Source organism: Melanaphis sacchari, unplaced genomic scaffold (genome assembly GCF_002803265.2).
Source record: "Melanaphis sacchari strain LSU unplaced genomic scaffold, SCAv2.0 Contig26_pilon_pilon, whole genome shotgun sequence".
NCBI lineage: Eukaryota > Metazoa > Arthropoda > Insecta > Hemiptera > Aphididae > Melanaphis > Melanaphis sacchari.
Window position 1 is genome coordinate 1,335,749 of NW_020271143.1, and position 378 is coordinate 1,336,126.

The 378-nt window shown below is 32.3% G+C and overlaps 1 protein-coding gene across 1 annotated transcript; it reads left to right on the forward strand.

Annotated features, from left to right (window-relative positions):
* On the forward strand, nt 1-378 carry LOC112595307. The gene has a single exon (XM_025340452.1). The coding sequence runs from the start codon at nt 1-3 to the stop codon at nt 376-378; it is 378 nt and encodes a 125-aa protein (XP_025196237.1).

Genomic DNA, 378 nt, shown 5'->3' on the forward strand with positions numbered 1-378 from the left:
ATGTTTAAATATATTACAAACTTCCTAAAAGAAAGACAATTCCGGGTCAAAGTATCTCATACCTTATCAAAGACGTTCAGCCAAGAAAACGGTATTCCACAAGGATCATCTCTGGCAGTTACACTTTTTCTCTTGGCCATTAATGACATAGTTGAAACAATAAAAGCCCCCGTAAAATCTAATTTATTCGCTGACGATTTCAACATATTTTGCAGAAGCAATAACCTAAAAACTGTCCAAGAGTTTCTACAAACAAGTGCTAACAGCCTAACTGATTGGTCGAAAAAAACTGGCTTCTCATTCTCTAACCTCAAATCAAAAAGTATTATCTTTACAAAACAAAAAAAAAATAAAAGTTCTCAATATAACATTAGATAA

Bases quoted from the DNA above. Each gene is read 5' to 3' on its own strand.
- LOC112595307 (XM_025340452.1), top strand. From the start codon at position 1: ATGTTTAAATATATTACAAACTTCCTAAAAGAAAGACAATTCCGGGTC.